Source organism: Pelodiscus sinensis, chromosome 1, assembly GCF_049634645.1.
Source record: "Pelodiscus sinensis isolate JC-2024 chromosome 1, ASM4963464v1, whole genome shotgun sequence".
Lineage (NCBI taxonomy): Eukaryota > Metazoa > Chordata > Testudines > Trionychidae > Pelodiscus > Pelodiscus sinensis.
In genome coordinates, this window is record NC_134711.1 from 150,551,337 (window position 1) to 150,577,867 (window position 26,531).

General features: G+C 41.2%; 2 protein-coding genes across 7 annotated transcripts in view; one reads left to right on the plus strand and one right to left on the minus strand.

The window, feature by feature from the left end:
- CMSS1 (cms1 ribosomal small subunit homolog) overlaps window positions 1-26,531 on the minus strand; it is a 352,914-nt gene that overhangs the window by 133,651 nt on the left and 192,732 nt on the right. The window contains exon 2 of one of the 4 annotated variants that reach the window (XM_075915140.1): window positions 17,962-18,013. The exons of 2 other annotated variants lie outside the window; for them this stretch is intronic. In XM_075915140.1, the coding sequence (XP_075771255.1) occupies window positions 17,962-18,013 (52 nt within the window). Of the gene's footprint in view, window positions 1-2,308; window positions 2,444-17,961; window positions 18,014-26,531 lie in introns of those variants that run through there. One more of the 4 variants, XM_075915590.1, reaches the window with a different exon arrangement.
- FILIP1L (filamin A interacting protein 1 like) overlaps window positions 1-26,531 on the plus strand; it is a 294,587-nt gene that overhangs the window by 88,662 nt on the left and 179,394 nt on the right. The gene's annotated exons all lie outside the window — the stretch shown is intronic.

The window sequence follows — 26,531 nt, forward strand, 5'->3', positions numbered from 1 at the left end:
CCCCCCTTTTGATTTTTGAAAAACCTTCACTCCTCCCCCCCAAAAAATAGCAGCAAAACTTGTTGAGTAAAACAAGGGGGAAAAAAAGGAACTGAGCGGGGCAGCAAAACTTGATGGGGGGGGAGAGGCTGGGTTGCCTCATGCCCCCCTGGAATTTATTCACGCCCCCCAGTTTGGGAACCCATGCTCTAAGCTGATGGGAGAGAGGTTTCCCAATGGCTACATGACCTCCAACCATACGGAGAAGAGAAAGAATCATCAGGTATGTGAAAAGGGCTGGCTAGGGACGTGTTCCCCTCCCCAACCAAAACTCCCCCAAGCCTCCCACCACTCAGACTCCCTTTAAGGAGGGCACCTCAGCCACTCTACCGCCATTCATATGGGAACATTACTGGCTGTTTCCTTTATCATTGAGTGATATAATTCTGGCTGAAGAGTGCATGGGGCAGATGAACCTAGACCTGCCCCAGATGGGGGACATACACTCCTTCCCTGGCTGAGTCCGCTGGAGCTCCAGCGGCCATGGAAAGGTGCTTCTCACCTGGCCCCCAACTACCACAGTGAGAGATGGCTGGGCTGTCCTCTCTCCCTGAGGCAGCCTGCATACTGAACCCCCCAGCCCCACCCCGGAGCAATGATTCAAATGAAACATGTACATTTTAATTTTATTTTCCAAAAAACAAAAATTGAGTTAAGGAACTGAGCAATGCTGGGTAAATTTTCAAATAGGACTACAACACTGAGACAGGATGTCAGTGCATCAGCATATTAAATTTTAAGTATTCAGTCCCATTATGAAGGTATTATTACATATATAAACAAAGTGCTAATGGATCATGCCCAGCTGACCTCTATCAGTTTACTGAATGTTCCAAATAGGTTTGCCACAGCCCAGGCTGTTTACTCTCCGCTCCAAATAAAAGTTTATAGTTATTTATTATGTACCCTATTTACTATTCAATAGGGAAAAAGCACAGTAGAGGTTCAACAAATGACTCACAGTCAAGAATTATGCATTCTAGTGACACTGCTGCTGACCCATAGAGTAAGACTGGAAAAGTCATTTAGCGTCCCTGTGCTGTCATTTGGGTGTCAGAAAAAAAAAAAAGAGTATGCACTTAATGGCCACAGAAGTGATAGCAGGCTTATTTAACTATTGAAAAGCAGCTTGGGACCACTAGACTATAGATGATACAGAAGTGGAAAGCATTCCAGAGTATGCAGCACACTGAAGATGAGAAGACACCTTCCCATCCTGACCATACACATTCGTTCCAAAAAGGACACATCAGAACTCTTATTTCCTATCTACAGTGCTCTGATTTTCATGACGTATGTAGGAGGGTTAGAGAATGGGTCTAGAAAAAAAGGTGGGGGGGAATACAGTAAGAGGCTCATACACTGGTGTAGTTTACATTTAGCCCCTTTCGGCATGGGAGCTGACCAAGGGCTTCATGTTGTTCAGTGAAACACAGCTGACTCTGCAGTACAGGATGGCACCCTCTGTACAACAATGTGGAGTGGGAACATTTTGTTCCAAGATACTGAGAACATCCTAAGGCGCTGTTAATAAGGGTTTCTTAGCACTAGGTTGTGCATGTAAGACTAAAACCCTGCATGAGGTGAGAGGAGGCATTGTGTATGATTCTGGGATCATGCCTCAAGAAATATCAGGTATCTGCAGAACAAAGTGGTCCTCCCTTAGAAAGAACACAGCAGGTGCAAATCCCCTGACCAGCCCAGATCAGTTGGCTGGTCAGGAGGGGGAGAAGGCAAGACTATAATCATGCTCAGCTTGCTGCTCTCTTTAGAGAGGCCAGCACCATGCTGTGCAGCAACTTAGACAAGACCGTGTTGCTCAGGAGCTGAGTGTGTAAGGAAAGTTCCGCTCTTGGTAGCAACAATGAAAGGTATAATGCAGGTGTACTTAGGGTTTGACAAGTCAGTGATTAAAACACTCAATTTTGCTCTCCATGATAGTTTCCAGTTGCTACCACTAAAGGAGATGCACCCATGATAAATAATGATTGCAAAGTTTGCTTGGGTAGGGTGCAGAAGATCTGAGAGTATGATGAGTCCGTTTGCAGGGTAAGAAAGAGGTGAATGGATAGAAAAAGCGTTTGGTATCCTCTCCCTCCACCATCTGTCCAAGTCTAGTCACAACCTAGTCTAGAGCAGAAAGGAATTTGGTTTAAAAGGCTTCCAACAACAGGAATGATCAAAGATATTTATATTACCGTATTAAAGGAATGTCATCTACTTCCTCTAGTCCACTTTAAAATAAGAAATAAAATGATTTTTCAGGTACCTGACGCTGAGTCTCCATGCCCGATGCTATGTTTTCACATCCACATTTTCCTAATTTCGGTTGATCTTTTTCTTTTCCTCTATCCCAGTGTCAAAGACCCATACAAAACAAAGAGATAAACTTACTCATCTTCCCTGACCGTACAAAGGAAACACTGAAAGTGACCACCCCTCTCCTCACCCAGCTAGGACTAAAAAAAAAAAAAAAAAAAAAAAAAAAAAAAAAAGCTTCCCTAATTAGTAGTAGTAGTCGTAGTACTTCAATACCTACACGCCCCGGTCATGGGCCAGGACCCTGTTGTGTTATGTGCTGTATGAACACACAGCAAATATCCCTGCTTCAGTACCTTTTGTTTTCAACAAATGCACTGTTTCTTGTAACAATACAGTGCAAATATTTTTCTGACAGAACTAGGATTTCTGAGTTGACTGTGACCCTTTAATCAGCATTACCTCAACTTGTAACTCTTGTAATATATGGATAATGGAAATAAACATTTCTCCCTCTGTGCGTCAATTCATGATTAAGCTAAACAAAATTAAAAGTGACAGAGGGCATAACACCAATCGGTCTCTCTGAGTGTTCATCTATACTGCACGTCTGGTTGTGGTTTCAAAGAAATCTGGATTAAATAACATGATTCATATGTGAAAAGGCTGACAATAAACAGGATTTTAGTATCATTCGGTCGTAAAACAGCCAGCATTTGCTCTGCATGTCCACATTATGTCCACAACAATTTTTTTTCCTTTGAGAGCAACATATTAGGTGTTTAATCTGTTCACTTCAAAATTAAAACCTGATTTCTCTCCTCCGCCTCTGCACACCTTTCTATCAACGTTTTAAACTTAAAGCAGAGACACTAAAACCTAACTACTAAAAATACAAGCACCCTTTAAAAAAATCTCATCAAGATAAATTTGTCATTTTGAATAAAGCCATTATGGAATGCTCTCTCTTAGAGAATCATGTTCACTGCAAACCAGGCCATTAATGGCTTGCTTCTGTGAGTCATTAACTGAAGTGGATCTGAAGCCTTTGATCAGTGCAAAAGCTGTTCACTTGTGCATGTTACGGTGTTAGAGTAAATTTAGGCCTATTCCAGGGCAAAGCAACAGAAACTCCTACACAACACTGCATGTAAAGACCCAACCTCTCCCATACTCCATAAGGGTTGGGAATTCTTCACTCCTGCTGTCTTGAACATTCTGTCATGCCTCTGAGTAACAACTGCCTGAAGGAGAGTTTAAGTATGGTAATTATTTAAGTGCATGGGACAAAAAATGACACACTCTTGTGTGGAGTGGAAAAGAAATGATGCAGTTGGGCTCATGTAGGGTTCCTAAGGATATCTTTCTGTTGAGTGTCCTAAACTGCGGTTGACTGAAATCCTTATCTTTTTGGGTAATAATTATGTGATACAATCACATATTGCAGCATATAATACAGTATATGGACGATGACTAAAAGAAGCCAAGCAGAGCAGTCAGGTGCACTTAAAGTCACACTATTTATGTGTGGACACAGAGATTACTATCAATATTTGCCACATTGAAGAACACCACAATTTTTCTGATATTTGAAACAACGACAACAACAAATCTGCAACAAGAAAATTGCCTATTGGGAGACTAGCAATAAATGAGCTATAGCAGCTCTGACTTGGGTTATGAAGTTACCAGAACCTCTGAACAGCATTACATCCTTTATTTACATGACTGCTTAACTGTAGTTTTTATATTTAACAGATGTGGATTACGCAAAGATACTTACAAATGTCTGCTCTGTTTATCAACTATTCTGAAGTACAGTGTTCTAATTGGGCAAAGACAACATGAAGTTTGAGTAGTTTACAAAACTCTAATTGTCTGGTGTCAAGAACCAGGGCCCCAGGATTTCAATCTCAGTCCTGAAATGCACGCTCCCCTTTGTTGCTCTGGGAAAGTCACGTATCATCGGTATGTCCGTTTCCGCACTTGTAAAGCCTACTTCTTACAGGAAGTATTGGGAGGTTAAATGAATGAACATGAAACATTTAATATCACTGTCTAAACTCAGAAATAATGACTTGGCCAAATCCTTCTGTCCATATTTAGGCAAAATGGTAGTTGAAGTCAGAGGATTCCAAGGTGTAGCAGGAAACCTCAACTTGAAGCTACAGAGCCTGAATGGGTAGCAGCTGAGGCCTTTATATTCCTCCACTAGACAATGGTTTTAGTGGTCAACACCAAGAGGCCTATTTATATTATGTTGCTGTTAGATCCACTCCTTCCTCTGCCATATAATTAATGAGAACAAAAGAACGGCCATACTGGGTCAGACCAAGGGTCCATGTAGCTCAGTATTCTGTCTTCCAACAGTGGCCAATGCCAGGTACCCCATAGAAAATTAACAGAACAGGGAATCATCAAGGGATCCATTCCATTGCTCGTTTCCAGCCTCTGGTAAACAGAGGCTAGGGATACCATCTCTGCCTGGCTCATAGCCATCGATGGACCTATCCTCCATAAATTTATCTTGTTCTCTTTTAAACCCTGTTATATAGTCTTACAATATCCTCTGGCAAAGAGTTCCACAGGTTGACTGTGTATTATATGAAGAAATACTGCCTTTGTTTGTTTTAAACATGCTGCCTATTAATTTTGCTAATTCTTGTATTATTAGGCGTAAATAGCACTTCCTTACCTAATTTCTCTACACCAGTCATCATTTTATAGACCTCAATCATATTGACCCATCATTTTATATGTATAGTTGTGATTATGTTTTCCAATGGGTATTACTTTCATCTGCCATTTTGCTGCCCAGTTACCCAAATTTGATAGATCCTTTAGTAGCTCTACACAGTCTACCTGAGACTTAAGTACCTTGAGTATTGTTCAAGAGTGTTGCTTTACCATATAACTACACTTCAGCAGACTTCAGCTTCCTGAAGGGAGGTTCCAAAGAGGAGGGAGAGAGGCTGTTCTCAGTAGTGACAGATGGCAGAACAAGGAGCAATGGTCTCAAGTTGTGGTGGGAGAGGTCCAGGTTGGATATTAGGAAAAACTATTTCACTAGGAGGGTGGTGAAGCACTGGAATGGGTTACCTAGGGAAGTAGTGGAGTCTCCATCCCTAGAGGTGTTTAAGTCTTGGCTTGACAAAGCCCTGGCCGGGTTGATTTAGTTGGGATTGGTCCTGCCTAGAGCAGGGGGCTGGACTTGATGGCCTTCTGAGGTCTCTTCCAGCTCTATGGTTCTATGATTCTATTGCAGCTAGCTGGGGCTCTAAGACCCCATGTGGTGGGAGAGTCCCAAACTTGGGCAGCATGTTTAACCCGAAAGTCTACACTGCAATTAAACAGCCCCTGAGCCTGAGCCCTACATCCCTGAGTCAGCTGGCACAGGGCAGCTGGAGTTTTATTTTCTATTTTCTTATACCCATGGTGATTTCACATTCAGAGAGCTCCCTAAGCTAAGGATTTTCCTCTTAACTTTCTTGGAGTGGCCTTGTGCACTACTACCAGTGTTGTTTGTTTGCCTAAATGCTGAACAAATAGTGTCGTTCACACATTAGCAAAGAATCTTTTTTTCCTCCAAGTGCAATACGACTGCCTACATAGTAAAAGGAAAGGAAAACAACTAAAAACACTAATTGAAGTGCATGCAGCTGGCAATCTTTCAATAATTTCCAAGTTATCTAACAGTGTGTCTAACTCCAATCAATCTAGGCTATCTTATATGATTACTTGTCACCATGCTGTCTCTACTGGCTGTATAGCAGGAAGCAAAATTTCACAGATGTGATATTGTTGTGTCGTCATGTTTCACACAGAGAATGGTTTTAGGTGATCTTGTGTGATTCAACAGATTCCAATATATTAATTCCAGAAGGGACTATTATGACCTGCTAGCCTGATTTTATGTATAAATACCAGGCATGGAACTTCACCCAGTAATTTCTGCATCAAGCCCATAACATCTGCTTGTGCTATAATATGTCTTTTAGAAAGATATCCAGTCTTAATTTAAAGACTTTGATGGATAATCAACCAAGGTAACTCCTTCCAATATACCCTAAGATGGTCAGTTTATTGTAAGTTCTTTTTTTCCAGTGTTTTTACAGCATTTGGCACAATTAGGTCCTGGTTCACAGTTGGGACTCTTAGGTACCATGGTAATACAAATGAACAAATACATAACACAGCAGTCAAATGTCAGACAAAAAGACAAAAAAGCTATCAGACAAAATGAGTACATTTATAGCAGTCATTTGGGCTGTAATAAAAAAACTACATGAATTTAGAATGGAGACTACTCTAGGCATGGACCAGACCTTCACTTCTACGTCCTGTAGGGTTCATCTACATCAATGGCTTTCAAACTACGGCTCATGACCCAGTACTGGGTTGGGGAATGTCAGGGTCTCATTGCTGCAGAGGGATCAGGCAATTAGTGTGGGTGCTAAGGGAGGCTACCTGCCTGTCCTGCTATCACAAATTGTGCTATGCCTCAGAAGCAGCTGGCAACAGGCCTAGCTCTTTGAGGGGAAGTCTAAGCACTACCCCTGCCCTGAGCACTGGCTCTGCACTCCCGTTGGCTGGGAACCTGCCATTGGTTGCTTCTGGGTCACAGCATGGTCTGCAGTGCCAGGAAGCTGCCTTACACCCTGTACAGCACTGTTGACCGGAAGCCACTCAAGGTAAGCCCCTCCTGCCCCAGCCCTAACACTCCCACAGCCAGAGCCCCCTCCTAGACCCCAAAGCTCTCATCCTCAAAACCAGCCCACGCTCTAGTCAAATTATGTTGGGTCATGGACATCAACAATTTTTGTCAACTGGGTTGTGAGAAAAAAGATTGAAAACTACTGGTCTACACTGCGGTGTAAGTTCAGGCTCAGGCTCAAGCCTAACCTGCCCTCCATCTACACACGCTAACCCAGGGCTCAGACCCAGGGTACAAGGGTTGACCCTACATTCCAGCAGATACCTAAAAGCCAACAGCTTTGCTAACTTTCTTGACCAGTGATGGGAGCAGATTAAGCAGTTCAAGCGCAAGTACCAGAAGCTCAGGGACCAGAATTGCACCTCGTTTCAGGCAACTTGCCAATCTCATGCCCGTTTCATGAGGAGATTGACAGGGGACTGGGCACTGAATCTAGCACAGAGCCAACCATGATGCATGATGACCTGGCTGGCTAGGAGAGTGATCTGCTGTCCCTTGAATACAGCATGTGGACTGCTGGGAGCCAACAACAGACTCTGAGCAAGGAGTATGAAGAGAGACTGTTTCTGAAACCCATTCCAGAGCAGGCTACGGAACAGGATCAGCAAAATGTGTGTCCAAGCTCAATGTCACCATTATAAAATATCCAAACAAATACATGATACACTGGAACTGACCAGCACCACAGTGTGATGAAGTGAATCACATGGGTCCAGTGGGGATTTTCATCTTATGTGCAGATCATACCACTGAGTCCACCACCTGCCCTCTGGGGCTCCCACCACCCTGTCCTGCAGGGCCAGAAGCTCTTGTCTCCCCCACCGAAGGCACAGAGTTGGGGTAACAACCCCCCAGAAGACACAGACATCGAACCAGTTCAGCTCTGGGAGGGCTCAGCAATAAGGCCATTGACAGCATCCAGGAACACAATCCCCAAAAGAGGACCAAAACTCTTAAAAAAATTCAAAAGTTTTACATAGAGAAAAAGCTTTACCCAGAGAAAGCTTATAAGTTTGCCTTCTTTATCAATGAAAGAGAGCAATGCACAGTGGATCTTCTCCCCCTTCAGGTAACAATTATATACACTGGGCTTGATAATAAACTAAAGCGCTTTTATTAAATATAAGAAGTAGGAATTAAGTGACTGAAAGTGAAAACAGATCAAAGTAAGTAACTAAGCCGAAATAAACCAAACATGCCAGCTACTCCTAATAAACTAAGAAGCTTGTTACATGCAAATACTTACTCTAAAAATTGCTAATTATCTCTTTCACGAGGTTGGCAGCCTCCTAGCTTGGGCCCAGTGCTTCCCCCTGTTCAGGTTAGATGCTTCCAGCAGTCATCTTGTGTGATAAGAGGGGGTCTCCTGGATTCTGGCCACTTCTCTATTGTTTAGTTTCCCCTATTTATGTCCCTCTTGCCCAAGGTGGAAATTCTTTGTGTTCAGTTCAAACCTTTCTCCACCTTGAGTGGAAAAGAACCAGATCCAAAATGAGTTCCAGCATCAGGTAATATGGTTATATGTCTTCGTAGTCCCAACCACAATTTGAACTTACAAGAAAAACAAAAAAAACAAGAAATAGTCTAGTAGCCCCTTAAAGACTAACAAAACATGTAGATGGTATCATGAGCTTTCATGGGCACAACCCACTTCACAGGTTGTTGACTTGATGACCCAGCTATTAAGCTCCTAAAGTATCACTAATGGCTTTTACTAGAACAGAGGGATGTAATAGTGTAGACATTTAAATGGGTAACCAATGATCATGTTCTCTAGACCTTTAATCATTCTTCGTGCTCTTCTCTGAACCTTCTCCAATTTCTCCACATCTTTCTTGAAATGTGGCACCCAGAAGTGGACACAATACTCCAACTGAGGCCTACTCAGCACAGAGTAGAGCGGAAGAATGACTTCTTGTGTCTTGCTCCCAACACACGTTGTTCTTGGCTCCCATGGTCCCAGCTCCAGCTGCAGCACACAGGGCAGCCGCCTGCCATGCAACCCCACCAGCTGGGCCTCATGGCTGCTGATGGAGCAGGAATCCACTGTGCCACCCCCTTTCCAGCAGGAAGGTGAGTGCTGTTGTGCGGCTCTGCAAAGGAGGCAGGTAAAAGGAAAATTTTTTGTGCACAGCTACTCAGGCGCACACCTTACAGGGAACTATGGCGACAGCCAGTGCGCACCAGGAGCCAGAGCATGCTTTACGAATAGGCAGTGCCCAGGTCCTGGCTCCTGGTGAGCAGGCTGCCGCCCTGTGCTCCAGATGCATGTAATCGCTGAAAATTTCAGCACTTACTCGGATAGCCAATGACACTCATTTAACATCCCTACTAGAATACCTGGGCTAATGAAACAGTTTCCTACTTCATAGTTCACACACACGAAAGATACATGCACATTGATACAATATACAGATTCAGTGGATTATAACTTTTAAAATGATGTCACACAATGTACTTTGCATAAAGAATTTTGAGTTATGTATATTAATAAGTCTAATTTTTATAAAGTGTGTGGGGGGAGGGCATGACAAACTGGATCAATGTCCAGGTGCTGAACATCACTATCCTATGGGAAGGTGTCATTCACATTACAGGCAGTCCCCGACTTACGAACGGGTTACATTCCGAACACCTGGTCGTAACTTGATTTGGTCATAAGTCGGAAATAACCTTAAACGCGCTGTCCGCACTGTTCGAAAAACTTGACGTACATGGTTCTCAATTCTAAAATATTATAATGGGGTTAATGGGAGGTTGGTCATAAGTACGGATGGTCGTAAGTCAGTGTGTTCGTAAATTGGGGAGTGGCTGTATCTCTTAATTAGATAATGATACACATTAACTAGTTTTTGTGTTCCTGTAACTACAGAGCACATGCATCAAATAATGGAATTATTCAAAATCCATCACTAATCTTTAACCTCCGTGTCTCTAAACCAGAAGCCAGCTGACCTCCATCTGGTGGAAAGATGGTTCTTTCTCGGGGTATACTTCAGCCTCTGTGCAGAATCTATTTTGGTATTTCAGTTAAAGAAATGGAAACTTGTGAGCATTATGTTACACTTTTCCAATTTCTGTCACTATTATGCTAGAAGAGTATCAAAGAATTACAGATGCCATGTCGCTGATTGTACATTGGATATGTGAAGGCACTCAAAGGATTATCCTATTCTAAATGGTTCCATTTATTTTTTGCCTGGAAACTTCTGGATGTCAAAACAAACATGGGATAAATGTTTTCCTAAATTGAACTCAGAGACAAATAGACTTTCTTTCCACTGTACATACCATTTGTTAGTAGGCCGGTGCATATTTTCCATCCCTTTACATTCACTGGCACCATCTATACTACATTCTCATCTCTTCTCCTATGAAGAATCTCCTCTAAACCTCATTAGCTAAACTGAAACAAAGTAGTGGAAAGACTCACAAGGACTAACATACATGTAAAAACAACATGTTGATCTCCAATCAACTGTAAAAAGTGGCATTGATTTTAAAAAGCCATTTAAAAACTGCACTAAGTAGTCCTCTGGCTTTTTGATATACAGTTTATACATATGTAACACACACAATAAGATGTTGTATAATTAAGAATCCTCACCACATTACAGTTTTGTATTCACTTAAGCAAGGTCTATTATTTTTAACATAGATAGGGATGTGATTTTTCAGAGACAGACCACCACCTACCATGAGTACAGCCCACAAAGAAATTTCTGTGAGATTCCTCTCATGGAAATCCCTCTCATCTCACAGGGGAATTAGTGGTTCTCTACCCTTCTCTGAAGAAAAGCCACAGGTCCCGCTCCCTAACATGGCATATCCTGGGGCATCTGCAGCTAGGTTTCCAGCATCAGCTCTGGATCTTATCCCTGGCTTTCTGGCATCACAGCTCCATTACAGTCATGCTACCAAGTATTCTCCTTGGCCATGGCTGCCCCTAGCATCTCCCCCAAAAAAGGTTAGCAAGTCCTAGGTTGCATTGTCGTTTCTGACTAAGTTTCACGGGGCTGAAGGGGAAATATTGTGTGTTCTCTCTGACACCCATCTCCAATTATTTATCTATCCCCAAATCCACACCTGTAGAGGGATTTCTGCAAGAGAAAGAGAGGGGGGAAGAACAATATCATAGATATGACTGATTCCCCCTTTCCATAAAAAAGTGGGACGATCCAAGTGTAGAAGGCCTCCTCCTTTCCTGGATATTGGTTTGAGTGGGGTAAACTTACTCCTAATTTTAACTCTGTGGTTAAAAAGACTAAGCAACCATGGAAGCCAAGAGGAAGTTAGTAAGTACCAAAGAACAGCTGAGTAAAGGGGCTTTAAGATTAGCCCCCACTGCATAAGAGTTTCTATGTAAACTCACAGGTATTACATGAGCTAACAATGCAGTCCATTTTAAATATTTTCATTTTCATTTATAGCATCAAAGGTATGCTAAGAAACAGAGAGCACAAGTTTAGGCAGCACCAGAAATTCCATGTTTACAGTACTTTTAATGTGCATAATGAAAATTCATAACTTGGTTCCCACGACTTCAAGATACTAACCGCTTCATCTCTGATGTAAGAGTTGAGGGGGCTTAACAACTAACAACAGGTTATAAACATCTCAGATGGTCCTGAGTACACACTTAAATTCCTATGGCAAATCTGTACATTACTTCATTCTTCATATGTCCTGGATTTCCTTCTATGCCTATAGATAGGATCAGCATCTAGATACAGTACTTGGCAAATGACTATTGTTCCTATTCCTCAACTAATGAGACAGCTAATATGGATATTCCTGCCTTTCTCCTTAACTATCAACAATATTTATTTTAAAGACAGTGCACCAAAGTCTATTGCATTAGTTCTTTCATGTTGGTTACATTGAAACAAAACATTTTGGTCTGGAAAAAAAATGTCAAATTCATGAAGTTAAAACTCAAGATGCACAAAACTGAAGCATTCCAAAGTTAAAAATAATCATTTTAAACTGCAAAAGCTGTGCTGTAATTTTGTGCAGTACAGCATGACATCATGATTTATATAGGGCCAGTACAATAAATCAAACCTCACCTAATTAGAGATCCTACTGCATATCTACATTATTCAGACAAATAATTAAAACAGCACAATCCATAACACAAGCCAGATATGTTTACTAAAATATGTTCTTTTCAATCTTTTTTAGCTTCACTGTTGCTTACAGAGCTTTCACATTTACTAAATTACAGACCTGAAGCTTTTATTTTAGTCTGACTTCACTTTCAAGGAATTCTTCAATTAACTTTACACTGCTTTAAACTCTTCATCCAATGAGAAAACAATCTGTGGTTTCTAACCCCTTCCAATGCCAATGGCTGCCATCCATGTTCAACTTTCAGACATACTTTTCAGAGCCAGGCTCTGTTTGCTTAAAACCAACAAGCTGTCATAGCATTTTGACAAGATATATATATATTATATAAAATGAAAATAAAGGAACATTACTTTGTAATAGGTAAATTTATATGAATAATTAGGTTTACCGTCCCTTTCTAAACAGATTACATCAAAACCTTGGTTAAACCAGAACAATTAACTCAAAATGAAAAGCCCTTATTGATCAGGTTGTTACCAAGTCTTCTGTGCATTTCCTGATCATCCATGACCTGCTCCTTTTTTTTTTTTTTTTTTTTTTTTTTTAAATTGTGGAGTTTGTTGAAAGCAGAAGTTTGTGAAATGTCAAAATCTTTGAAGTTCAAGAGAAGGATGCTATCCAGCTAAGGCTACCATCAGTGGAAATGCAAGAACCTTTTCGAATCGCCAGATACCCTGCTGCTGGTGCAACAATAATTTATGATGTACAAGATATCAATGAAAATCATAGAAGAGTTTTAATTTTCTATAATATTTATTAGGAGTAAAAATTAACCAAACCACACTTAACACTATCACATGCAATGCATAACTATGTTTACAAAAGACACGTCAAATGGATTTCCCGTGAGTACATGCAGGATAAATAGGTGGACAGAAGGATCCTTCCAAACTTTTGCTAGACATACTTTTGGTTAAGAAAATATTATGCCCAATCTGTGAAAAATAGAACTGAAGAAATGTTGGCAAGGTAGCAAGAGTGTTGAGGTCAATGGTGTACCTGGGGGTCCTTGCCCAGAATGTTTCAAAGAATCTGACCTATAGAAATAATCCAAATAATTTTTTTTACAAGCTCTCATCTATAGTCAGGTGCACAGCTATTACAATTTCTACAAACCAACAGCTAAGTTAACAGGGCAAGATGCTACTGGAAAAGCACAACATTACTCAATGTTCCTTCCTTTTGTTCTCTTTCACAAGCCTTGCTCCCAAAGGTCCTTGGTGGGGCACAGTAGGAAGCACAAATCTATTGCACTTCAGCTCACGTGTTTATGCAAGCTACATTCTAGAGCAAGTAATGGCAAGTGCTAGGCGTAGTCCTATAATTTAAGCAGCAGTAAATCTCAAGCCCCTTGAAAGAATACATGCAGACATGGAATTATACACGGTCCTCAGTAGCTAACAAGGGGATTAGCTAAATGCTTCGCTCTTAAACCTGATTCTTCCTATCAAGCATGAGTAGTTGGGTGGTGGCACAGGAGCACTCATTAATGCAGGATCACGTTCTGCTTATCACTTTATATTTTGTGTTTCACATTTGTGCCATACACAATTATGCCCTTAATCTTCACCAGATGGCATTTATATTATCACAGTTTTAATGGGCAGCATACACAGAACTATGATTAATTCTGTCAAGATTTGCTAAAGAAAAACCGATCTCCAGACTCTCTCCTCCCACCCCACCCAATATTCAAACCCTTCTTATCCTTTTCCACTTGACTTTATTTAAACACGGAATAAACAACATTCTTAAAATGTTCAGAAAACAAGTGGGTCAGACGTCCTATTAAAAATCATACTGCAGCAATGTACTGTAAAACTTTGTACATGAGCAAGGAGCATAAAGGTGGGAGGAAGCGATTTCAGTGACATCATTAATCTTAATTCTACAATCTCAAAGAAGCTTTTGGAGAAGTTGTGTAGGTCTTGAGGCCCACGTACGGGAAAGACCAGAATGGCTCCTCTCTATTATATTGTTTTTCCCTTCCCCTGCAAGGAAAAAAAGGGGGTAATTTCAAATTGTCCTGGTGGGCATCAGCATCACAAGATTTCTCTTCTGCAGCTGCCCGTTCTTCTTTCAGGCAAGTTTTGGGTTAGACAGGGATTCTTATTGTCAAAAAGCCTCAGGGGAGCTAGGGCTCAGTTTGAAGGCAAAGGACTTGTGAATCTTTAGGTTTTTGCTTGTTTATGAGGGTGGCATTCCAAGCTAGTTGCATGAGGGGGAGCAAACCCCACACACTTCGTGAAATTATACATGCTATGGTAATCAGTCCGAAAATTTTCCATGCCCCTGTGTGGGAATAACCCTATCAGGGATACGTACTGGCCCAGAATTATTGAATCAAGATCTTCTCTCAAGCTCTTCCACATTTTCCCCAAAACACTTGTCTTCCTGCTTCTTCATCTAATATAAACCATTTTTTGAACAATGGCCAATATCTAATATGTGAACTATTGCTCCTGTTAGTCTGATATGTAATTAAAAGAATCAAAGAAAGAAACCTTAAGTCTCATTTCTATTATAGTATGCCATAATAAACTAGTTTGTAAAGTAAATTTGCTTTGAAATGACTACCAGTCAGGCCAGAAACATAATGAATAATCTTTGGGACCACTATCATAAATGTTTCCTCTCATCACCAGGAAGTGACCAATGATCTTCTAACAAAACCCCAGGATTTCCCAAAATTACTTCTGCAAGCAATAGTAAAAATTAAGAGGTGTCCTCCCCAGAGCAAAGCCACAGACCTATTTTTGTAACATGCATTTGAAGCCCTATCCTTATAAAATGAAATATTTTCATTCTCTTGTGTAAACTTGTACAGATTGCATGCTATTGATCTTCTGAGTCATGTTTCTGGCAGTAAATTAGTAACCTAGTAGAAAATATAAGTTCTATAGAACAAATGATGTAATGTATTAGTACTTTAAGCCTGCATTTAACTCTTTCAACATACTAGCAAGAGGGAAATGTCTGTACGAATAGGAACATTCAAAGACCTTGAAAACAAGGAAACAAAATATTTAGAGTAAAATTTAAAAGATCACATTTTAATGGGAAGGATTTGGATTAAACTTACTTTAAAAAAATACTTTAAGATTGTGAGCTACATAACACACTCTTACTGCATTTTTTAAAATCAAAAACAGTTCTTTCAATTTAAATGCTATAACAGACAGAACAGGACTAATCAAGCTGCTGAATTTCTAATTGCTTTCTTGTTATCTTGACTCCACAGTAGAGCACCTGCATAAGCCATAAAGAAAACAGCCTTCCCAAAAGTCTTACAATGCTTCATAGGATCACCTCTATTCTATCTGTGCTTACAGAAAGCCAATTGACTAAAAGCTAATGGAATATAGCTGGGGTGGCCAATCTTACCGACCCTCCGAGCAGCATACGACAACCTTTAGAAGTTTGAAAACCAGGGTGCGCCTTCCGGGGCTCAGGACTTAAGCCCCGAGCCCTGGCAAGCATCTTTCATGGGGCTAAAGCCCTGAGACATCCTTTCCTCTGCTGGGCAGATGCTAGAGCTGACACATGCAGTTATGGAGGATCACGTCCCACACCAGATTTTTTGCCGGGGTTTACTGGACCCCTTCAGACACATAGTGCTCCTAGGCCCTTCCCTATTAGGCAGTTGCTGGAGTTGGCAAGCTGGAAGCTAGGGCCCTAAAAGAGAGGTATCAGCAAACAGCTGAGGGCTGCAGAGAGACCCTGCTTTTGCTGCTGCCTCTCCCTGTGGAGCTAAAGTAGTGGCCTCTTCCTGCAGCTCCCCCTTCCCACACAGCTAATACCTGGAACCTGCAGGGATGGGCCACTGAAGGTAAAAGGAAGGGTGCGTTTGGGGCATAAGTAGAGCTGTTGGGAAGAGGAAGTGAACCTTTAATTGGGCCCCACTCTCAGCAGGCATCAGTGGGTTTCTGGCAGAAGGACTCTAGCCACACACATCTCACGGAAGAAGCCCTGAAACTGCCCCTCCCCCCACGTTGGTAGACAGAGAATGGGAGGGTTCTGTGAGCCACATTTTAACGGTAAAAGAGCTACACGTTCCAGTTTGGCCACCCGTGGAATACGGGTTAAAGAAAATTACACACATACATAGATGGCTGCACTCTGGATAGTGTATGTATACAAACTGTATGTGCATTTCAGGCCAAATACTGCACAACCCAGAACAGATGCTCACCAATAATACAGGTTCAGGGGTCCCTCTCATAGGAAGAGCATTCCACCTTCCTTACCACAAATTCATCCAGATAGTTTCAGGAAAATCAGAAATAGTCCGCAGGGGAAATATGTATGTACAAAAGCCAAATGGCAAGGTAGGGCTTGGAGTTTCTGGTGCCAGCAAAGATCAGCATAAAAATCTCCTGCCCTTTACTGGCAACAATGAACAACATGCTCCCAGAATGTGACAGACTCTATAGTGTTAACCAGAGAATACCATCAAGCCATCTAACAGGCAAAAGCACAGAAAAGAAGCATGCCTGCATCTTCTGAGCATTAGAGGACTTAGCCACACAACTTGCACTGATTTTCGTGGAGTGTTATGGCTAAATTCCAAGTAAGTCTTTTCCAATAATTATTTGACTGCAGGATGAAGTTCTTTAGCCTGTGTTATGCAGGAGGCCAGAGTAGATGAACATAAAGATCTTGCCTAGCCCTAAAATCTATGGATATTCAGATGGCATAATTTAAAGATCAGGAGATCTCATTTCCCAGCATGTGTTGCATTACTTCTTTATTTGCTGTCCTTTATAAATGTACAAAACTCAAATGAATACACAGTATGTACAGACTGCAGAAAATGTGCTCTCAATTGCCTTAGATGCCAACAGCTACATACTGTCTAAGTGACACATGGTTTTGACCAAGGAGATAGCAGTATCAGTGTTTCCATAACTCTTTGTGAAGAATTGAGGATTTAAAATGCCTCTTTCCAACATTACCTCATGTCTGGGCCTCTTGCTGATTAATTAAAACTATATAGATACAGAAAAAACAAACATCAGCACTGCAACACTATGTACCAATGTACAGTATCCTTGGCAAAAAGAAATGGCCTGCTGTTCTCAACCAACTCAATTTCCATAATTGTGAACTGTGATCAGACAAGATCTCTTTTCTAAAAAACATTCCAGCAACTGGCAAATGTGTCCAATACACAGGAAATTATATTTATAGTTGCATTACTCTCCACAATGTACCAATTCTCCTCTCACTAGAAGGACCAGTGGCTATTTCTAAATGAATGGTTTTGTCCCTATAAATCTATCATCACAACATACAATCGTTAATTCTAGAGTCCATACTGGTGGGGGGAGGGGAAATATTGCAGAAAGAACCCTTCCACTGCTAAAGAATCCATAAAATAATGACCTATAAGACTTCTCTACTCGAAAGAGCAAGAGTTTGAAATCTTACTTTTGCAATTCTTTGTCTCTTCATTAAATCTGTCTCATGTTAAACATGTGCTTAAGTTTATGCAGAAGAGAAATCCTATACTATCCATGTCCCTAAGTATCTCCAGGAAATAAGGCCTAAACAAGTTGCAGACTCACCTGTACCTGCTAATTATAAACTTCTTTAATATCCTTATATTTTTAACACTGAAAACTGGTTAAAAAACAACAAAAGCATTTGATGTGAAACTTACAAATGCCCTTACAACAAGCATTTAAGAACATGTATAATTACTTGGCAGTCATCGTGTCCTTCATGTTTTTTGCTACGGTTCAGAGAACCATGCAAGTCCGACTTTGAAAAGCAGAAAGCACGAAGCTTTTAATAAAGATCAATGAATACTTTACCACATGAGAAACTCCACCAAAGGCACAAGCATGTTGCAAGAAGTGTTCTTACCTAAAATTAAGAAAAGTAAGAATGATCACTCCTTCTTCCTATATCACACTTTAAAAACACAGTAATTCCAATATAGGGAATGGTGGATATCATAATAACCATGGAACAGCCCAAAGAAAACAAGAACATGAAATTGCCATTCCTTTGATCAAGAAATTAACATTAACAGGGAGACCACTAATATATTCAAACAAGCAATAAAAGAAATTTTGCATTAGTACAGTGAAAGCCAAAGGACTAGGGTGGTGGTGTTTTTTTAAGTTACTTAATAGAGCTGGGGGTTCAACTAAAATGCTAACAAAACTGTACTGAGACCCACATGTGGAGACTTTCAGATGGTCACTTAAGAGAGAGCTTGCCTGCTGGCAATGAAGGTCCTTCATTGAGAAATCTGAACAGGACTGTTCCTATATTTTTACATTAAAATCTCCATGTGCAATGATGTTTTAGAGACGCTTTATTTGTTCAGTAAGTATATGGCAAGTCTCCAAAAAGAGTCATATTTTTTGGAGTTTAATGCACCCACATTACACACATCATATATTACTTGAAAGCTTATTTTTATGTCCATTTAGATGAGGCATGATGTAGAGCTAGCAAGTGGTGCTGCATGCCTGTAGGAGAGATGAAACAATGGTACCCCAAATGAAAAAAGTGTCCCCTTTTTTAAAATAATTCTAGCCATGTTGCAGTATGACTATGTCTACAGATTTTACTATTTAAGTTAATTTTATTTCTTTAATGTGATGTTTATTGGTCAAAGCCACCAAAAGAGAATGTATTAAAATATTTCTATTGGTTTTGCATGAGCAAGATTTATTTTCTCCCAGAAATGACAGCACTATTTAGCATGTGGCAAAAATGGTGAATATCAACATTTTGTGATAAGCTAACATGAAAAGTTTTCACATCACATATTCTTAATTCTTAAAGAATCTCACAAGTTTTCTCTATTTTTTTACTGAAATTTGATGACCAGTCAGTCTCACTGAAGACTCGGCACCAACAGGAGTATATTCCATGCCCTCAGTTTGTACTGCCTAGTGGGTAGATTGTACTGCCTAGTGGGTAGATATAAACGTATGTGAATACCTAATGTAATGCTATTCGATTTATGAGCTTTTGTACATACAGTGCTGCACCTAGTATGTCTAGTAGAACGGTATTTCTGAAAGTGTTCCGCAGAATCACTTTGAGAAACAAATTAATTGGCTGCCCCGGTTTGTTTATTTACCAGAGCCTTGGCCACAGAGCCTCGTGGCTCCTATTGGCTCCGTTTCACTCTTTGCAGCCCAGGGGAGCCGTGGGAAACAGTGGCCCAGCCCACACCGCTTCCCATGGCTCCCCTTGGCTGCAAAGGAGCCTTGTTACTTGGGGTGCTTCTTACTATGCTGATACAAATCCAAGCCCTGACACCAGTAGCTACCCTATGGCTGCGTCTAAACTGGCACGTTTTTCCACAAAAGCGCTGCTTTTGTGCAAAAACTTGCCAGCTGTCTACAGCGGCCACTTGATTTTGTACAAAAGCACTGATGTTCTACTGTCCATAATCAGTGCTTCTTGCGCAAATGCTTTGATGTTCCCGTTCGGGCAAAAGCCCTTTTCCAGAAATGTTGTTGCACAAGAGCGCCAGTGTAGACAGCTAAAAACTGTTTTGTGCAAAAAAGCCCCAATGGTGAAAATGGCGATCGGGGCTTTCTTGCGCAAAACCGCATCTAGATTGGCACAGACGCTTTTCCGCAAAGAGTGCTTTTGCGGAAAAGCATCCGTGCCAATCTAGACACTCATTTCCGCAAATGCTTTTAACGGAAAAACTTTTCCGTTAAAAGCATCTGCGGAAAATCATGCCAGTCTAGACGCAGCCATAGGGTAGCTACTGGGGTAGCCTATAAGTATACAGAAGAGGTTTCATAGTGTCTTCCATCAGCCTACTTACTCTTTGCAGGGTGGCCCAAGAAGCCATTCCAGTCCCATGTCTCTACAGATCCATTTATCCCTAGTTCTTAATTACCAAACACTCAGACTTTTCCCCACGTGGGTTCATCACCCTCAATGGAATGAAACTTGCCCCCAGTTATCAGTTCTTTCTTTCTCTCTCTCTCTCTCTCTCTCTCTCTCTCTCTCTCACACACACACACACAATGTGCACAACAAGGAACTAATCGGGATAAAAATAAACAAAGGGTGTTTTTGATAGAAAAATGACAGATTCAAATATGAGAGTCAGCGGAAAGCAAACAGAGACAAGTCACACAGAAAATAAACAAAGACAGAACCTCATGTTTTAAATTACTATATTAGCTAAATATCTTTTTCTAATACATTACCTATTTCCTCTGAACAGTTTCTAATGTAGTTCTATCACAAAAAGGAATATCGGTACAGACAGCGCTCCACCTAGATGTCCTTCATTTCAAACCCCTTGTCTTTTAAGGATCTGCAGGTTTTCCTTTCTTTCTCTCAGACTGTGGTTGTGTTGCTCAGGGGTGTGCATACGCCAGTCCCACTGTGTGATGTAAGTTACACTCACCGAACCACTGATATGGACAGGGCTATATCAACAGGAGAGCTTCTCTCACCAATACAGCTATTGCCACTCACAGGGGCTGAAGTACTTAAGCTGATGAAAAAGTTCTCTCATTGGCTTAGCATCTGCACTAGCCGTGTAAGCTCTTTAGCGTAGCCATAATCTAAGAACATGTCTACACAAGTGACCTTACAGCAGCACAGCTGTACCGATGCAGCTGCATCACTGTAAGATCACTCATGCAGCTGCACTAAATTGGCAGATTCTCTTGTTAACAGCATAAAACCACCTAAACAAGTGGTAGCAGCTGTGTCATATGAGCACTCCCATCAGCAAAACTTACGTGACTTTGGGTGAATTTTTCACACCCTTGAGTGACATATGTTTTGCTGACATGAGTGATAGAGTAGACATGGCCCATGGGGTTTTCTTTTCAGTTTCATATTATATCAATGTTTTCCCCTTAACTCTAACGGTCCACCATTGTCTACTCCTGGCTGGCCAATGGAGTGGTGCATAAAGTTAGCTTCATGTAAATAGCTGGCTTTGGAGAAGACCCTTGCTACTATGAGTTGTACCTGAAATTGTAAAACCAGTCATGAGCATGCGGCTAGTCTATAAACGTAAAGACACATATTTACAACCACAGTCTGTCACATAGCTTATAATGACCAGCCAATTGAAAACATTACAAGCATTCACAAAACACTCTCTTTGGCATATTCTTATACACAACAACAATGTACACAGCCAGCTGATTCAATTTCTCATTCTTTGTGTTTCTCCAATTGGGGTGTCTGGACGTTGATTGTGACAGTCACTTCATACTTCTGCATGTCATTTGTGATGCACTCACTCCTGACTTCTGCAACATACTCCCTCCTTTACACGCATTAACAGAATATGACTTTGTCACTTCCCTATTTTATATTGGGGGGGGGGGAACTGTTGCCAAACTGGGAGAGAGTGACTGACAAGCTGCAATTTCTGCAACAGGAAAGTTGATAATTGTTCTGTATGACCACCGTAGGAAACAAAACGGACACTTGAATTGCTTGCACCTCCATCTCACCTTCAAAAAGGACAAATCACTAGCTCAACTAACACCTGTGAAGGCTGGTTTGAAGAAGATGTCTAAAGAGCATCTTTGCAAACGAGATCTGGATTCTTTCACACTTAGGTGAAATGTTGGATCAAATGTTGGATCAACCCAGCAACACAGATGGAAAAAAGTGGATGGTGAACTACTGCCTGTGTGTCAAGAGCCCAGTCCCTGCAAAGAACTGTGTACATGTTAACGCAATGAAGATGATGGCAACGCACTGAGATCATAACGCTAAATAAGGTGGCAATGGTGATGTTGACTAGTCATGGCATCTGCAAGCCTACATTTCAATGATACCTGTACACACGGACTACTAGATTTTATTTTATCCTTTAGATTATTGGGATGCCTTGAAGCCACACAGAAATCCAATGTTGTGTCTTGAAATAAAGTACAGAGTCATTAAACTAACAGGAACAATACAGGTTGGACGTCCCTGGTCTGGCACCCTCAGGACCTGACCCGTCCTGAATGAGGGAATTTGCTGGATAAGGGGATGTGCCCTTCCACCGGCCTCCCAGAACACTGCCCCCCCCCCCCACCCCTCCAGCTGGCTCCACTCCAGTCCCACTGCCACTTGGCTCCAGCCCTACTGCTACAGGGCTTGGGCTGGGCTCTGGCCCTCTGCTGCCAGCCAACTGGGACTCTCTGGGAACAGAGTTCCCCAGCCGCTGTGGTTGTGCTTCTGTCCTACCTGGCCAGGGCTTCCCAGGTCTCTCTGGAACTCCATGGCTGCCCCACTGCTGCCGCGCCAGGATGGAGTTCCACGGCTGCCTCCCCAAGAATGGGGCTCACCTTTACCGATAGTGGGGCTCCCTGCCACTGGACTCCTGACCGGCTTGCGCTCCTGAGCACCAGGGCTCTCTGAGGGTACGTCTAGATTACGTGCCTCTGGCGACAGAGGCGTGTAGATTAGACTACACAGCATAGGAAAATGAAGCAGCCATTTAAATAATCGCCGCTTCATTTAAATTTAAAAGGCTGCCGCGCTGAGCCGATCCCAGGGCATACCTGGGAGGTCAACAAATGCCTTTGATGTCGACCGCGGAGCGTCCAGACTACCCCGCTGAGCCAACAAACAGCTGATCGGCTCAGCGCGGCAGCCATTTAAATATAAATGAAGTGGCGATTATTTAAATGGCTGCTTCATATTCCTATGCCGGGTAGTCTAACGTACACACCTCTGTCGCCAGAGGCATGTAGTCTAGACGTACCCTCAGACCATGGATGCCGCCAGACTAGAGAGTCCTGGATTTAGGAGGTTCAACCTGTATTTCAAAGTGCACTGTTTGCCCTCATTTCAAGGTGTAACGTGTGGATCGTGTCACTGTTTGCCCTCATTTCTATGGCAACAGCACCACTTGATAGCTCCAAATCATGTCTCATCTTAAAGTAGACATGTAAGCTTTCAAATGAGAGCACATTAAGTTAATCATATTGGTGATATCTGCTGCTTCCTTTATCACAAGGCTCCTCTTTATCAAAGTTCCCCTACACTAAAATGCTTATGGCACCTCATTATTAGAGACATTGGGATCCAAGGGAGGGATCTGGCTAACACTGCATATGATTGCCTTTGAGAAAGATTGAGACAAAAACCCACTGTATGCAGGCTTGTAGGCGAGCACCTTAGCCTGTCATCTACCACAGCTCAGTTCCTCCTCATGGTCTGTAGCATTTGGTAGCTGCTCTATGCACAGTGAAGTGGACAAGAAAGCCTAAGTTTAGGGAAGGAGAAAGAGTAACCTGAATAAAATAAACAGATAGAAACACTTCTGATGGTGAGGGGCTGGATTTTTTTTAAAGACTTTGTTTTATAGATCAAGTAATATTTAAATTATGAAAGGGGTTTTCCTATTCTCCGAAGCAGTTTCTTGCAGTAGTAACAGTAAATAGATACAGACCTCTGCTGACACTTCACACATACAGGGAGGGACTACCCCAGGATAAAAGTCTTGTAGGAGAAACAACAACAGATTCCTGGCTAAAAAACCTCATGCATACCTAACAGAGGGATGCTGGCTCAATAAAATAAAGGACATGCTTTCAATGGAAAAAAAAAATTACAGAATCCTCAAACCTAACAAAAATGTACAATCTAGCCGTCCCCACTAAACCAGACAGTCCAATGACCTTTTAAATCTCATTGCTGTAAGTAATGTAGCTTGGCATATTGCATTTAATTGTGAATTATCATTGAGCAATTAGTACTGCCCAAACACATAAGAGAAAGCACTTGCCCCCAACAGCTTACAGTGTAAATACACAAAATTGAGAAAGGAAGGGAAATGGGAGCAGAGCGAGAGAAATGGGCTTTATCTATAAACCATGTGGCATAGCCCCAGCTCAGGGCCTTAATGCCCAACACATTTTGCTAAAGTTACAGTCCCACACTACATCTGCCCCGGAATTAAGTCCTGTCTCTTTCCTGATTTTTGTATACTGAGTGTTATCTCTCACAACATGATATAAGCGATAGTTTTATTTCATTCATATAATATTTTGCTTTTTTCACCTTCAAAGTACTTGACAAACAGTAAACAACAGTACTGGAAATTTTGGGGGTTTGGAATTCTTTGGAAATTTGAAATATTAGTGAAAACTAAATGGAAAACAAAAAGGAGGGAATTGTGATTCATTTTCCCCTATATGTTCCTACTATTGATAATATTATCATCTCCATTTCACACACAGTTATTGAGACAGAAAGATATCAAGCATCATAGCCAAGCCAAACGGAGTGTTGGTGTTCAAAGAACTTGGGCATTCCTGGCTCCTTGTCCAGTGCTCAGGTCATTAGAGCATATCTTTTTCTCAGTAGCCAGGCATTTCGAACATGGTTAATGCTCCCTTTCACAAGAAGGAGAAGGAAAAGCAATCTTAAAAGGAGGCAGATAAGGTGGTGCCATATGTCCCCCCACCCCACACACAAATTATAACACAGATAGTCAAAGCTGCTGTAATTAATACTGCATTTTCTATTGGAACTTTCAATCAAGATCCTAATGATACAGTTGAGAAGGGAGCAATCTGACCCAACACATGACTCTCCTCAGTAAAATACTGTGCTTTGCATGTTGGATTCTGACTCTAGGTTCTAGCACTGCTTCTCTTCGTATCTTTCAGCCACATTACATCTGTACACTGCCACTGACTGGCATGCACTTGACTGCCAAGAGTATCTGCATCCTGGTTTTGGCAGCTCTGTTTCTATCTGCTTAAGATTGTCTGTCCTTCCTTTAATATCATTTCCTTTCCCCTTCCTTATGATATATGGCACCAGTTGTGTAATTCTATTGGTTTCGTTTTGGGTCATGTTTGTTGTTTTTTTGCTCATATGATTAATTTACATACTAAGAGTGCTAAAAAAATCCACCTTTTATTTATGGGAGCAAGCTAAGCTAACAATTGAAGAGCAGATTTCATGGATTCTCTACAGCACATAAGAGTAATGCCATCTAACAAAGATACATACGTCATCTGCATCCTCCCTTTAGTCTTATTACTACACCATTGTGATTTATACACTGCAAATGGCAATAGAAATACAACACTTGCTCCCATTAATAAAAGATTTTTTTCTGCTTTTTTTTTTTTTTTTTTTGAGGAAATAGCACAGTGTTTCTTTTAGTCCTGCTCTATACTAGGGCTTTATTTCAAAATAATCCCCCTTAGGTTGAATTTATAAGCGGAGGGTCCACATTACCAAGTCCGTTATTTCAAAATAAGGGGCTGCTTTACTTCGAAATCTGTACTCCTGCTTTTCTCAAGGAATAACACTAATTTCAAAATAGTTATTTTTAAACAGTGGCAGTGTGGACACTCCAATGCCACTATTTCGAAATAACTACTCCCCAGAGTTATTCGAACTAATTACTCCCCAGTGCTTCCTAGGGTTCAAGTTGAGGTGGGAGTTAAGTTGAATTGAGTTATGGAGAAATAGTTTCCTTGTGTAGACATGGCCTTAGAGACTCATGCTATATTTAGACTGCAAGTTTTTTTTTGAAGAATCTTTTCCGGAAGAGGTCTTCCAGAAAAGCTTATTTCAAAAGAGAGTGTCCTCAGAGCAAAAGCGCAAGGAAAAAGCAATGTGCTTTTTGGAAAGATAACGTCCACACTGTTTGGATGCTACCTCGCATTTAAGTTGTGATTAGCATGAACTGAGTGGCCACCAGGGCACCTGTGTTATTTCCTGGAGGCCTCTTTCAAAGAACTCCCTCTTCTGCATCCACACATGCCTTTTTCCGAAAAAACTTTTTTGGAAAAAGGCTTCTTCCTTGTAGAAAGAGGTTTACTGCTGTTGGAAAAACCCCTCCATTCTTTTGACGTTCTGTCAAAAGCACACAATAGCAATGTTTTTGCACATGGTTTGCTACTTAATTCAAGGAGCTAAGTGAAATTTCCGTTGAAAATTAACTGGGCTGCTGCTGAAGTATAGTTTTTCTGGAAAAACACTGCAGTGTAGACATGTCTTCAGTGAAGGATACTGTAATGTTGTTGGCCCCTTTTGCATATTAAACACTTGACAGAACACAAGAAAAGCTTTAAAAATGAAACATTGAACTGGAAAAACTGTTTAACTTCGGACATTAACAACCCTGATGATTACAGTAAAAATAGTGATGGTGAAGCACTGTGTAGCACTGGCTACAGACAAACAACATGAGAAGGCAAGACACTATAAAGTAATGAACAAAATAAGTTACTTTTGTTCTGAATAAGACATATCATGTATAAGCAGTATACAAACCCCTTATAGAAACTAAGAATTAGATAATCATATAATAGCAGACAATGCACTATAAACGTAACTTGCCTGTCCATTAAAATAACTTGGTTATTTTGGCTCGTTACCCTTGTTATTAAGCTACTGGAGCCAGGATAGT